This window comes from Sceloporus undulatus, unplaced genomic scaffold (assembly GCF_019175285.1).
Source record: "Sceloporus undulatus isolate JIND9_A2432 ecotype Alabama unplaced genomic scaffold, SceUnd_v1.1 scaffold_22, whole genome shotgun sequence".
NCBI lineage: Eukaryota > Metazoa > Chordata > Lepidosauria > Squamata > Phrynosomatidae > Sceloporus > Sceloporus undulatus.
This window is the reverse complement of record NW_024802944.1, coordinates 961,082-974,631: the sequence shown is the minus strand read 5'-3', so window position 1 is coordinate 974,631 and position 13,550 is coordinate 961,082. Positions and strand designations below refer to the sequence as shown.

Sequence of the window (13,550 nt, the reverse complement as noted above, 5' to 3'; positions counted from 1 at the left end):
CTGCATATATAAATGTCTAATTACAGCCTACCTCAGCAGACTGTTGGGAAGATACAGCTGGTGGTGAGGACCTTATATACAGTACAATGCCCTAAACTCCTGGGACAAATGTGATAAGACCAATTCTACTTGACTTGTGCCTCAGTAATAGGAATGCTGTAGCTTTTGTCTCTCCAAGATAGGAATCAATCTCTTTGGATTGCCCTTGGGGTCTGGTGTTTTGCTCAAGGGTTGGCTGGGGAGGAGTCATAGGTTGACATCTGGGCCGCAGCTAGACCCACATCAGGTTGTCCCCTGCTTTTGTTGCTCAGCCCCAGGCTTTAAACATTTAAATAGGTTCCAGGTCAATAAAGATGGCCCTGGTTTTGTGTCTAATCTCATTATTTTATGGTTGGTCAACAAAACATAATGTCTCATTACAGCCTACCTCAGCAGACTGTTGGGAAGATACAGCTGGTGGTGAGGACCATATATATATTGTCCTAAATTTCTGGAAGGACAAGGGAATACAAATGTGAAAAAACAAATAATCCCTATTTGGCTGGTGCCTCAGTAATAAGAATGCTGTAGTCTTTGTCCTGTGTCAAGTTGACTGTACCAGAAGGGGCCATGGGGTACATTTTATTTTGTTTTGTTTTGTTGCAGAATGCAACACAGCATGTGGTTGTTCCAATCAAAGTATCATTCTGTAAGAAGGCTTTCAGATCAAAGAGCCTGTTTAAATACAGAATCAAAAGGCTTCAGTGTCAGAACATGGAGCCCAGAGAGACCTGTAGAAGTAGCAGCAGCACAAAGGATGTTTGATCCCGTTCTTTGTTTGCTGATTTAGACAGACTCTATAAAAATAGCTGGCTAGTATGTTTTACATTGTAATTTCCTCCGTTCTCATGGGGAAGAAAAATGAACATGAATATCAATGCAAGCAATTGCTTGGTCTCAACTTCAAAGGCTGTAAATGTCAAGGCAGACTGAGTTTAATCTGTATTAGAATATTATTTTCATGTTAAGGCTACATGTGGTTCAGAATGAAGAATATGGGAATTCTATCAACCTTGGTACCTTTCATAAAGTAACTACAGTACTAGGATGGGATGATTAAAAAAGAAATGAGAGCATGGGAACAATGAAAGCATGTTTGTCCAATGCACAGCTTTCTGGAAGTTGAAGTCCAAAACATTTGGAAGAACAAAGTTTGGGAATCCTGTTCTAGTCTAATGCCTTTCTTTCTGTCTTAACACCATTAGAGCCATGCTTTGCCTGGAATGCAAAAGAAGCCTTCTCAGTGGCTGCTCCCAGTGTTTGGAACTCCATCTTCACTGGCAAAGTTTTTATTAGGATAGGCTTTTGGCTTTTAAGAAGTTTTCTGCATTATCTTTTAACTTGTTGATAATGTTACTTTCTTTTTTCACTTATATATTTTTAACTTGTATGCATGTATGCTTTAGCTACAAATTTTTATTTTATCTTATGCTTTAGGGATGCTGATAACCTTGTGTTCAAATGCAGGGTGTGATTGTAGTACATAAATGTTGACTGAATTAAATCCACATAATGTGTCAGGCCTCACCCAGGCTTCAAAACTAGACACAATGTGGAGTGTGGGGTTGGGGGTATTTTTGTAAGCAAACAAAGAATCCACTGAGACAGTTTACTTATTTGAAATTTAGATGGTAGTATGATTCCAGAGATGGTAAGTCTCCTATTTTGCCCTTGAGAAATTAGCCAGATTCCCAGCACAAAGCCTCAGCACCTTGTGAAGGTTTTAAGCAGAGAGAGGGAGAGAGAGTCCAAGCTCACCAAGGCATCAGTGGAAAAGCAGAGTTAGTCTAGTCTGGTCCAGGTCATTCATGAGTCAGTAATCGGTCCAGAAAAGCAGTCCAAAAAATAATCTAAAAGAATAGAGGCCAGGCAGAGTTCAAGACAACAGGCAATGAGTCAAAGAACATGGCAATAATGTGGCTTTTTCCCAAGGAAAAGGATGGTTGTCAGCCATACTTTACTGAGAGAGTTGCTGGCTTATTTACAGTCTTGCAGTCATGCTCTCTATTAGCAGCGTGCTTCTTATTTAAATGCTTTTTTAAAATGCATGGCTTTCTTCTTGCAGTGGGGCAGACTTGCTGGCAGTGAACGCAGATGGCAACATGCCATATGACCTCTGTGAGGATGAACCAACTCTAGACGTCATTGAGACTTGCATGGCATACCAGGGTAAGACAGGGTATGAGAATCGGAGCTTAAAGTATGGGATCTTGGGGTTCGCTTGCATTTTTCTACCATCAGAACTGGTTTTGAACTAGAAAGGTAAACACCTAGACATGGATAGGCAACTGCCACAGATACAGAACCAATTTACTGCTCCTGGGGTCACATAGATTGCTAGAAAAAGAAAATAAAGATAAAAGTCCACTTTGGGTTTTGACTTTTTAAAAAAGTTGAACAGTACAAGGGGGGTGCTGCAGCCTATTTAAAAGGTGAGTTGCTGCTGCTCTAAAGTCACTTTGGGGAATGCAGAAAAAAACCAGTTCTTAGAGCTTGATGGCTACTACAGTAGCCTTGGAAGGGGCTTTGTCTACTCTGATGTAGGAGTCAGGCATGAAAACTGCAGTCCTGTATATACTTTCAGGAAATTTCCATGGAGCCACAGTAATTCAGTAATAAGTAACATTTGTAACTTCCCAGATATTCTGCTGAAATGCACTAAATACCCTAAATGCCCCAGATCCTGTCTGATCTTGGAAGCTAAGTTGGATAATCCCTGGTTAATAGTTGGATGGGAGGCAATCAACGAATAGGTGCTTTAGGCTATATTTCAGAGGAAGGAATTGGCAAAACTATCTCTGAGTATTCCTTGCCTAAGGAAACCCTATGAAATTCATTGGGTTGTCAAAAGCTGACAGGTGACTTGAAAGCACAGACACATTGCCCATGAAGATGACTTGGAAGCTGCAGCTAGTGCAAAATGCAATGGCTCAATAAGTATCCCTTATCCAAAAATCCAAAGTGCTCTAAAATCCAAAACACTTTTCATGGGTGGCTAAGATAGGGACACCTTTGCTTTCTGATGGCTTAGTGGTCACAAACTTTGTTTCAAGCACAATATAATAAAATACTGTATAAAATTTCCTTCGGGCTCTGTGTATAAGGTGTATATAAAACATAAATGCACTTTCTGTTTAGACTTAGGTCCCATTTCCAAGATATCTCATTAAGTATATGCAAATATTTCAATACTGGGGGGAAATCTGAAAGACTTCTGGTCTGAAGCATTTTGAATAAGAGATATTCAAGCTGTAGAATGATGATAAAGGAATTGCACTGGCTGCCAATATGTTTCTGGTCTGAATTCAAGATGCTTGTGATGACATTCAAAGTCTTGCATAGTTTGGGAGCTTAATACTTGAGGGAGTACCTCTTCCTATATGTATTTGTTTGAGGACGGAGGTCTTCTGGGAAGGAGGGTCATCCTCTATGTCCCACCACTGAGGTCAATATACTACTGTGTGAAGACATAGGAGAAGTACCCCAGTTGTGGAATACCCTCCCCTTGATGGCCCAATTGGCACAAAAACTTGTGTTTGTATATATTATACATTCAGAAGTCTATCAAAGCCTTTGTATCTCACTGATTTATTTCAAAATGTTAAGGCAGATTTAAAAACTTTTAATCTTCTAAACCTATTTTTAGTTTGTATTTAATATGTTTTAGTCTAATTAAATTATTTTTATTGTTCAAAATTGTTTTTTAAACATATATATGTTTTAATAAATGAATCAAAATAATTTTGAGTAGTTATGAATAGGATTACACTTTTAAGTTACCCTTCCACATCCATGAAACGATGTAAGCATAAGGCATTGCAGGAGTTGACCAAGCGTGTTCTGCATGTGATACTCCAGGGCCATTGCAAAGGCCTACAGGGGGCCCAAGTGCCTCTTTTTTGTTGCAAAATTATATATGTATATGTTGTTAAAAATCCAGGGAGGCTTGAAGCATGGTGAAAATGTAAAAGAGGGAGCATTTGTGGGCAAAAATGTGTTTTTGCAAGGTATGCAATGGAGCAAGTGCTGCCCTCCATCTCTCAGAGGTCTAATGTGGGCCTATAACCTTCCATAGCTGCCCATCCATGAAGTGTTGCTATTCAGCTATGAATTTTCTGAACCAAATGTCTGTTTTGGTTACTGATTTTGCACTAAAATGCTGAGCAATAGAAAGCTGCTTCTCCAAGCAACTGGGGAAGAAGCTGCTTCTCAGGCCTGTGCTCTGATGCACACCAGAGCTTCAGGCTTATGGCTACAATTCATTTACATGCAGCCATTTAGCCATTCCATCCACTATTTATACAGATTGTGCTGCACATCCAACCAGGGTGAAGTTCCAGGAATTCCAATGCTTATCTTCAGGTTCAATTTCCCTAGAAGGTATTCACTTTGGTATTGATATAAGGTTTCTTCAACACATGCACCAGTCCTGATGTTGTTTTTCTAAATTATTTTGTAAAAGGGGATTTTGGAACAGAAATGCAGTGGGATGGAGTGCTCAACCCTTTCCTCATTTCTTGTTTTGCTCCCCCCATCCCTAGTCTGGCTTTCTCCACCATGGAATAAAAAGCATGTGTTTATGTGGGAAAACATTCCTCTTCAAGCAGTCTTCTTTAACATAAGGGCTACACCACAGCTTTATTGTATACATTTCAACATAAGCCAGCCAAACAATTTTCCTATAAAAACAAATGTAACTGCATGCTGTCCCTAACAGTCTGATTTCTCACCAACCCGCAAAAAGTTATTTTCACTGTCATCTCCTCTTGTTCACTACAGGCATCACACAAGAGAAAATCAATGAGACACGAGCAGCCCCAGAACAAACAATGGTTGATGATATCACAGAGCTGATAGCAACTGGGCAAGAACTGAACAGAATGGATGCTCAAGGTGCTACTTTGGTGAGACACATTCCACTGTATTTCTGTAGCTAAAGGGATCTGAAGCTGGCTGCTTTTGAATATAAGACTTGCAAATCTTCAAGATTTTTGACATTCGGGGGGTTTTTGGGTGGGGGGAGGGGAAGTGTAAGTTCTTGAAATGACAATAGTTTCAGGCAGTACTTTTTAAAACAGAAGAATATTGTGTCCCATAGTTTGTGTGCTCACACAAACACAAACATTTTGCTTCACTTCTCCTCTCTTAAATCAACCAAAATGTTCATGAGAACTCCAAGGTTGCTTCTATGTTTCATGGTGGGAGCAAGCTTGTTTGTCAAGTCCACAGTAAATAATGTCCAACCAACACCTTTCCTAACCTTTCCTTAGTGTACAGTTCCACTGACTCCTTGGTTATCATTAGCTGTGATGAAAGAAATTTGTAAACAGGGATGGGAGTTCCTGTGACCTCTAGCGTTTATCAGAATTGGCTGGGATGGCTAGGGCTGCTGGGAGTTGCAGTTCAATATAATCTGTAGATAGGCAGTTCTGGCTTAAGTTCTGGTTTAAAGTAAGGTGCTTGGGGAGGGGGGCAGTTTGATTCAGGTCCATGCCACTAGGGTTGAGGACTCTTTATCTTTTTCAACCTCACTGGCAGTTGTTCAATTTACACTTTTCTTTTGCAAAATTGATAATAGCTATGTTTTTGTTAGATAATGCTATCACCACCTCCCCCGTATGAAGGAAAATAAAAAGTTTATAACATCTTCCCTGCTGTGTAAAACTCATGATCAAAAGGAGGATTGACGTACGATTTACTTCAAAGTCAACAAACAAGAGTAAAATCTGGCTCTAAACAGAAGAACTGACAAAGAAAGTCAGGAAAACAACAGCACATAGTATAAGATATTTGTTTATCAGTAAAGTATAATTTGATTAGTTCTTATGTTGAATTCTTTAGATTTATTTTTATTCTTTATTGATAAACACATATTATTTTATAGTTTAGAATGTTGCACAGTTGTAGCTGTAGCCAAAGAAGAAAATGTTGGAAATCAGGTTCAGTGTTTGGAAACATTTTTTAATAGTGCCACCACTCCTCAACCAGCATAACCATTTGTCATGCTGGCTGGGGGATTCTGGATGTTTTAGTCTCTCAAAATAACATTTTAAAGTATTAATCTGGTTACATCTAATTTGGCCAGAAGAAAACTTGTTTCAGCATGATATGAAAAATAATGTTAATTTGGGATGCCAAGCTTTCACAACCTTTATGAAGTTCTTTATTAGAATTATAATCAATTCAATATGAAATCCCTCTGCTGGTTTCATGAAATCCTAACAATTAGGCTTTTAATAGTCCGGTACAGATGCAACAAAGAAGTCAAAAGTATGGGTTTGGATTGTATATTTAGACAGGTAAATTTTGTTTGGTCCGGTCAGGAGCAGAAAGAGCCATGGAATACAGGATGAGTCTCCCTTATCCAGAATTCTGAAATATTCCAAAAATCAAAATATTTTTCATGGGTTAGTTTACTTTAAAACACACACATACACAATATAAAACCTCATACAGGTTGAGTCTCCTTTATCTGGGATTCCAAAGTAGTCCAAAACTGCAAACTTTTTTGCTGAAATAGTGACACCTTTGCTTTCTGATGGTTCGATGTACATGAACTTTGTTTCATGCACAAAATTATTAAAAATGTTCTATAAAATTGCCTTCAGGCTATGTGTATAAGGTATGTTTCATATGTATATGAAACATAAAGAATTTTGTGTTTAGAGTTGGGTCCCAACTGCAAGATATCTCATTATGTACATATATGCAAATACAGGTATTCCAAAATCCAAAACACTTCTGGTCCCAAGCATTTGAGATAAGGGACTTTGGAATAGAATCATGATTGTCCAATATCAAGAAACCCATGATGAATAATCAAAGACCTATTGATAGTTCTACAAAATCAGTGCTAAGAAATTATTCTGACTCTATAATGAGCTCAGATTGATGAGACAAAAACAGATCTGGATGAGATGCTGGTACAAGGAGCCTGGCCCAAAATGGAGCTGGGGATGTGGGAGGAATGAAGTCTGAGATTCCATTTTAAAAGTTACTGCATTGTTCTTCCCCTAGTTACATATTGCTGCAGCCAATGGATATCTACACGCGGCAGAGATCCTTCTAGACCATGGAGCAAAACTGGACCTCAAGGACTGGGATGGCTGGGAACCCCTCCATGCTGCTGCATTCTGGGGACATGTATGTGTTTCAGTGAACTCATTTAAAAGAAGAAAGATCTATCTATCTATGGTTATTAGGCATGACAGCTAAATCGGCTACATAAATCAGTGTACTGCTAAATACCAGGTACTGGAAATTGCCTTCCTAACTTGATTGTTGCCTTCCTAAATGCACGTCATTGCCCACTGAGAGAAGTAAGATGCTCCTTGACTAGATGAATCTCCAGTCTGATTCAGATTGCTGAAAAGTTCCTTTTGGATTAGAACCCTCAGAATTACTTAGCCATCACAGCCAGTGGCTATGTTACCTGGAGGATTTTGTGAATCGTAGTCCAAAAATATTTTCTTTTTTTTTAATTTTTAATTTTATTTTTTTATTAGAATGAGTTCCACACATATAAAATAAGCACTTGTACTTGGTTTTTCAGTATTCACATTTCAAGTCATTTACAATTATTTTCATATATATACCTATGCATCTAAATTCTATTATATCATTGATACATCGTGATTCTATAATTTCATTTACTCTATTCTCTCTTAATAATTTAACTAATACCTCCCCGACCCAAGATTGACGTTGCATTTGTTTTTTCTGGTGATCATCGAGCTTATCTGTTAAATTGTTCTTATTTTATCATCTATTCATTAATCTGGGTTTCTTTTACATCATATTCAATCTGAACAAGGATTTATATCATATATAAATATTTATTTTTGATTTGGTCTGATTTTCAATTTTTGATTTGCATTCCTTCTATAACTACAACCTGTTTCTATAGGCACATATAAGTATTTTTCCTTATATTATTCGGTATATTTATATTAGTATAACATTAGTTTAGTCTTAGAAAGATTTCTTTTCTACAAACCCAATTATATCTAGTTACAATAATCCTTAAAAACATGACAGACTTATTTGTTTTCTTAATGCCTTATAAATATTGTGATTATATTTGTGAGTATTTTTTGTAAAAATCTATTAATAGTTCCCAATCTCTTTTCCATCCCTCCTTCCATCTTCCTCTCATTAGCATCGTCAATCTATCTTTTTCTGTCATCTCAAGACTTTTCTGCAACCATTCTTCTACAGTCGGGGTTTCTTTTTGTTTCCATTTTCTGGCATATACTACTCTTGCGGCAGTAATTAAATATAATAATATTTTTAAGTGTTTTCTTTCTTCTGCTTCTTCAATAATATTTAACAAAAAGGTTTCCGGTTTAAATTTGATATGAATTTGCAAATTTTTTGGTAATGAGTCATGTATTTTCTTCCAATATTCAATTACTGAGCAACAGGTCCAACAAATATGATAAAATGTCCCTTCTTTTTTTATCACATTTCCAACATTGATTTTTCCTTGATCCACTTATCTTTGCTAGTTTATCAGGCGAATAATACCACCTATGCAGCATCTTATAATAATTTTCTCTAATATCCATAGATAATGTAAATTTTAGATCTTGTCCCCAGGCTCTCTCCCATTTCTCCAGGTTTATTGTGTTTCCTATATTTTGTGCCCATCTTATGGTACTTTCATTTATAATTCTTGTTCTAGTTCTCTTTCCAATAATAGTTTATATAATTTTGAAATTGTAGAATTCCGGGAATTTATTAATATCTTATCTAGTTCATTTTCATCTTTACTAAAACCCTCCACTTGTAAGTCCATTTTATATCTTTCTCTTTTCTACCTGTATGGAAACCAGTAACAAATAAAGCCTTCCAATTCCAATACTTCATTTGTTTTTATTTTTGGATTCTCTTCTTCTCATTTTACAATATCTTCGTACTTTAAAGGTTTTTTCGAGGATGTTGCTAATCTAATTTTCCATGCTTCTTGCGGAGAAAGCCAGTTTGGTAGTTTAGTTTTAATTTTATTCCAAATTGTCAATAGAGACTTCTTACTATATGATTTTTGAATTCTTTGTTCACTTCTGTTCTTTTGTACCACATATATCCATGCCAGCCATATATAATATTAAAACCTTCTAAATTTAGTAATTTTGGGTTGTCTAATTTTATCCAGTTTCTGATCCAGTCCAGGGCACATGCGTGGTAATAAATTCTTAAATCTCGTGTTCCTAATCCTCCTCTTTCTTTTGCATCTTTCATGATTTTCCACTTGATTTTTTAAGGGCCGGTCTGATATAGCAGTTTTCATTTTTGGGGAGGGGTGTTGGAGGAGGGTTTTGCACTTGCTTGTATGAGAGACAGTAATGAGAGACAATAATGGTTTGGAGAACAGCTAACACGCGGGTTCTTTTTTTTTATTCCAGATGCAGATGGCAGAATTGTTAGTGTCACATGGTGCAAGTCTGAGTGCCCGAACAGCCATGGATGAGATGCCAATAGGTGAACTATAATCCTGTCTGCCTGATTTATTATTATTTTATATAAAAATATTGATATCCCACCTTATGTCTGAAGAACTCAGGGGAGCTTACAATAAAATCAATTTAAAACAATACATAGTTACAATAGTTAAAAAAAAACCTGTATTATATAATTTCTCAATTAAAACCAATTAAATCGCTTTTGCAATTTCCGTTCTAGCATGCAGTGGGATCTTGTAGCTCCTTTGAGACTTAACTGTGCAAAATAAGTTGTAGGATAAGCTTTCGTAGAGTTGGTCTACTTCCTCAGATGCATGTTATTGGATGAATCACTGCACCTTTCTTATGCAGTGCAGTCCTGTAAATTTACCCTGGTTCCTTTTTTGATTTATTTCTTCACCCTGCCCTGTCCTGGTGCCCTCAAAATAGCCTCACTTCCGTGCCACAAGAAAGCTGCTTTTTTCCCCAAGAAAGTTTTTTATTAAATACTTATACCCTGCATGATGTAAGAAAGGATTTACATCGGCTCATCACTTTCAGTGAGACTCTAAAAGGGATTTGGAGAAAATGAAGGATTTCTATCACCAAAAAGTCTTCAGAGATTGCAAGCGAAAGACATACTAGTGTCTTGTTTCTGCCAGTAAGGTTATTCATTAAGTAATATTTCATTAAGAGTTTGGTGTTTTATATTTCCATTTCATAAAGTGGGGGTTAAAAATAGTTGTAGAGGAGATGGCAATGTCCCTGTTTGCCTATTATTATAATTCTTCCGATTCCTTTCTGCTGTTTGGTAAATATGAACTTGTTGGATTACATTTCTCAGGGACTGCTATTGTGTAATGCACTGAAAAACATGCCCTACACATATGGAATGTAATTATCTCTTCAATTTTATATGTCTTCATATTTTTGAATCCTGCTCTCAGCTGAGAAATGTGTCAAAATGTGTTTTTAAAATGCTAATTTTGAGGGCAAAATCCATTTAGAAATCAGAGTTTTCTGATATACTCTGTGTGTGTGTGTGTAATCTCAATCATATGGATATTTTAAAAAATCTGTGAATTAATATAGAAACAGGAGAATAAATCAACTAATATAATGGATCTGCCCATTTTTAACTCTGGCACATTTTCAGGGAAGACATGATAAAATGCCTATTACTGAACAGTATGTTTATTGCATCTTTCCCTGCAGTCTTCTTAAGTTGAAGATGGACTAGTTTGCAGTCAGCTTTATCATGCCTACATTGAACACAGTAATTGTTCATACCCATGGATTAAAGAAGTCCAACACTCAGTTGTTGACTTTGTAGTACTCCAGATAAAAGCAGATAAACGCAGAACTGTAAACAGAACTTTAGTTATCATGCCAATTTGTCCCTTGAAGCTCCATTTTCTCAGAGAGGCTCACCTCAAGGATTTGGTTTGCATTTGTTTAGACCTCTGTGAAGAAGAAGAATTTAAGGTTCTGCTCTTAGAACTGAAGCACAAACATGATGTCATCATGAAATCTCAGATGAGACACAAGTCCTCCTTGAGCCGGAGAACCTCAAGCACTGGAAGCAGAGGGTGAGTGAACAGGGAAATGCCCTGTTAGCTGGATGCAAGTCCAACCATAGTAGTGTCAGGATGTATTCATATTGCAGAAGTGAAGCAGTTTGACACCACTTTAGCTGTCATAGCTCCATCCTGGGATTTGTAGTTTGGTGAGGTATTCAGCCTGGTCTGTCAGAGAGCTGTGGTGTATCACCAAGCCACAAATACTGGATCATGTAGCACAGAAGCATGACAGTTAAAGTGGTATCAATCTGCTTTATTTCTGCAGTATGGATACATCCTCAGTTTTAGCCAGCTTTCTTACTGACTGTGGTTGACTGTGAACTTTCATGGCCTTATTTTGAGCATGAAGGCTTAAGGGTGAAACAGGCCACCCCTTCCAAAGAGTGGGATGCCACAGTGCTCTGTCCTGGGCCCGGTGCTATTCAGCATCTTTACAAAGACTTGGAGAATATCACACAGGAGGCTTACCATGTGAAATTGTCCAAAATCGTGGAAAAAACGTGATCAAGGTTCACACTCCCCCACTATTCTCCCATCAGTAGATCATCATGGAGGTGTCAGCACTTGCTCATCCCATGAGCAAGGCGTCCTTAGGGCTGCCATTTGGCAATAACGGAAGATTCCATTGTCAAATGATAGCTCCAAGGATGTTTTACTCATGGGACGAGTAAGCGCCGACTTCTCCAAGATGATTTACTGATGGGAGAAGCATGTGGGAGTGTGAACCTCAATCACACTTTTTTCACAATTTTGGATGATTTCATTGTGACTTACTCATGGTAAGCCTCCTGTGTGGTATTCTCCAAGTCTTTGTAAAGATGCTGAATAGCACTGGGCCCAGGACAGAACCCTGTGGCACCCCACTAGTCACTTATCTCCAGGATGAAGAGGAGCCATTGTTGAGCACCATTTGGGTCCGGCCAGTCCACCAATTACAAATACACCTAACAGTTAAATTGTCTAGCCCACATTTTACTAGCTTGTTTGCAAGAATATCATGGGGGACCTTGTCAAAGGCCTTACTAAAATCAAGATTATGCTGTATGTACAGCATTCCCTTCATCTACCAAGCTGGTAATTTTATCAAAAAAGGACATCAGATTAGTCTGGCATGACTTGTTTCTTAGAAACCCATGTTCACATTTTGTGATTATGGCATTGCTTTCTAAATGTTCACAGACTGTATGTTTAATGATCTTCCAACTCATAAGAAGTAGATTCCCCCCCACACACACACACCGTTTCAAGATCATGCCAGGTTGTACAGGTGTAAAGTCCAAGTAGGGTTTTCTCTTTTATAGACCATATTGGCTGTACATAGTAGTAGTAGTAGTAGTAATAATAATAATAATAATAATAATAATAATAATAATACATTTTATTTATATCTCCCACTTCTCCCTTCAGATCGATGCGGGATTACAACAGTAAAAACATCATAAAATACATAGATAATACAAAATACATCAATCAAAAAGAAAAAGGGGAAGAGTTGTTACAGTATTGCACACAGTCGTAAGAATCGAGTCTTCATATTCAGATGTTCAAAATGAGATTAGAGGAGATCCGTTGGATAGGCCCCACCGGAAGAGATCCGTCTTCAATGCCCTCTTGAAGGCTTCCAAAGAAGGTATAAGACGGATCTCTTCCGGTACATGGTCAGCCAGTGTGAGTCTGAGATGGTAAATTTGCTCTGCCACTTGAAATCTCACAGACTAAAATCTGACCACTTGGCTTATTGGGGTAAACATTATCTTAATCATTGATTGTTAAATATGTGCCATTATTACTGTACATATTGTTTTAGGAAATGATGGAAGCCAAAGTCCTACAGGTTGGTTCTAAGCACTTCACAAGGGAAATCTTAAAACAGGGGGAGGAGAGGGAGAAGATGGAAATGAAAGCCACAAGTAATAAGGGACGAGTCTGATCAAATGCAGTGACCATATGCCTAGGTGCCAGTTTGACTGAATATGAGGTTAAAGCTCTCCATTTAGTCTCCATCTTTGTGCCTTGTGAGAAGAGAGAGAATTTTCTAGCATGGAATGAGGGCCATCTAGTGGCAATTTTTCATCACTGGAACTGATGCTTTGGTGGTGGCGCTGGTGTTAACTGCTGTCAAATCCACTTTGACTTATGGTGTCACTATGATTGAGAGACCTCCATATTACCTTATAATCAACAGTCCTCCTTAGGCCTTGAAGACTCAGGAACATGGTTTCCTTGACTGAGTCTATCCTTCTGTTATATGGTCTTCTTTTTTTCCCTCTGCCTTCTACTTTACCAAGCATTATAGCAATACCAATAGCATTTATATTTCTATATTGCTTAATAGTGAACTCTGCACTCTCTAAACCATTTACAATATAGGAGCCAATTGACCCCAACAGCTGGGTACTTATTTTACTGATATACGAAAGGATGGAAGGCTAAGTCAACTTTGGAGCCCTGGGATCGAACTCAAAATGTTGTGGAAGAGTACCCACGTTTA

The 13,550-nt window shown here is 37.7% G+C and overlaps 1 protein-coding gene across 2 annotated transcripts in view; it reads left to right on the top strand.

The window, feature by feature from the left end:
- LOC121917512 (protein phosphatase 1 regulatory inhibitor subunit 16B-like) overlaps positions 1-13,550 on the top strand; it is a 162,042-nt gene that overhangs the window by 140,761 nt on the left and 7,731 nt on the right. For both annotated transcript variants that reach the window (XM_042443543.1, XM_042443544.1), the window contains exons 5-9: positions 2,105-2,208; positions 4,819-4,943; positions 7,057-7,182; positions 9,444-9,519; positions 10,939-11,068. In XM_042443543.1, the coding sequence (XP_042299477.1) occupies positions 2,105-2,208; positions 4,819-4,943; positions 7,057-7,182; positions 9,444-9,519; positions 10,939-11,068 (561 nt within the window). The remainder of the gene's footprint in view (positions 1-2,104; positions 2,209-4,818; positions 4,944-7,056; positions 7,183-9,443; positions 9,520-10,938; positions 11,069-13,550) is intronic.